Below are 1,528 nucleotides of genomic sequence, written 5' to 3' on the forward strand. Positions count from 1 at the left end.
AAGAAAATTATGAAAATGTAAGAAAGGAAACCGCAGATGAAATTAACAAATGGAAGACCATACCATGCTCATGGTTGGGAAGAATCAACATTGTTTAGATATCTATACTTCCCAAAGCAGTCCACCAATTCAATGCATTACCAACATCGTACTTTCAAGACTTGGAAAAAATGATTCTGTGTTTTGTATGGAACCAGGAAAAAAAAACCATACAGCTAAGGCAGTTCTTAGTAATAACAAATCCGGGGTGGCGCCTATGGCTCAAAGGAGTAGGGCACCGGCCCCATATGCCAGAAGTGGTGGGTTCAAACTCAGCCTGGCCTAAAACTGGGGAAAAAAAAAAAAAAATCCAGGCATCATCAGCATACCAGATTTTAAGCCACAGTGGTCAAGAAAGCATGGTACTGGCACAAAAATAGAGACATAAACATTTGGAATTGAATAGAAAACCAGGAAATGAAACTAACATCTTACAACCACCTAATCTTTGATAAACCAATGAACATACACCGGGGGAAAGACTCCATATTCACTAAATCGTGCTCAGAGAACTGAATATCCACATGTAAAAGACTGAAACTAGACCCACACCTTTCTTCACTCAAAAAATTAATTCAAGGCTTGGTGCCTGTGGCTCAAGTGGCTAAGGTGCCAGCCACATACACCTAAGGTGGTGGGTTCAAATCCAGCCCGGGCCTGCCAAACAACAATGACAGCTGCAACCAAAACATAGCTGGGCGTTGGGGCGGGCACCTGTGGTCCCAGCTACTTGGGAGGCTGAGGCAGGAGACTCGCTTTAGCCCAGGATTTGGAGGTTTCTGTGAGCTGTGATGCCACAGCTCTCTACCCAGGGGGATAGCTTGAGGCTCTGTCTCAAAAAACAAAAAAACAAAACAACAACAAAAAAGAGTTCATAGACCTAAACTTTGATAATCAGAGGTCTATGTAAACAAAAAACACTGGCATACAGTAGGTGGTCACCAAACAATAGATAGTCATGTTCACTTACTTCTGAATATCTCCAGCATTTCTTTGTTTATTCTTACTTTTCTTTTCAGACTTGATTGTGACTGGATCAGATTTTCTGGAATTCAAGGGAGAAGCCAAGATACTTCCCTCATAGAAATTGTTCTTCCAAAAAAAAAAAGTATAACAGACATCATTAAAGAGAACTTCATAATAAAATAAGCAATTTGGCTAATTCAGGAGCCAGCAATAACATTTACATTTAAAATTCTACATATCTTGACAAGCTAATTAAGGACACAACTCCCATCACCATAGCCCCAAAGAAAATGAAATACCTAGGAATGTACTTAACAAGAGGTGAAGGACCTCTATAAAGAAAATTAGGGCTCGGAGCCTGTGGCTCAAGTGGCTAAGGCACCAGCCACATACACCTAAGGTGGTGGGTTCAAATCCAGCCCAGGCCCACCAAAACAACAATGATGGCTGCAACCAAAAAATAGCCAGGCGTTATGGCAGGTGCCTGTGGTCCCAGCTACTTGAGAGGCTGAGGCAGGAGACT

General features: G+C 41.8%; 1 protein-coding gene across 2 annotated transcripts in view; it reads right to left on the reverse strand.

Moving 5' to 3' along the window:
- The window catches only part of RNF168 (ring finger protein 168), a 25,710-nt gene that overhangs the window by 5,126 nt on the left and 19,056 nt on the right, over nucleotides 1-1,528 (reverse strand). For both annotated transcript variants that reach the window (XM_003792668.3, XM_012806910.1), the window contains exon 4: nucleotides 1,010-1,131. In XM_003792668.3, the coding sequence (XP_003792716.1) occupies nucleotides 1,010-1,131 (122 nt within the window). The remainder of the gene's footprint in view (nucleotides 1-1,009; nucleotides 1,132-1,528) is intronic.

Source organism: Otolemur garnettii, unplaced genomic scaffold (genome assembly GCF_000181295.1).
Source record: "Otolemur garnettii isolate 467f Iridium unplaced genomic scaffold, OtoGar3 scaffold00060, whole genome shotgun sequence".
NCBI classification, from domain to species: domain Eukaryota; kingdom Metazoa; phylum Chordata; class Mammalia; order Primates; family Galagidae; genus Otolemur; species Otolemur garnettii.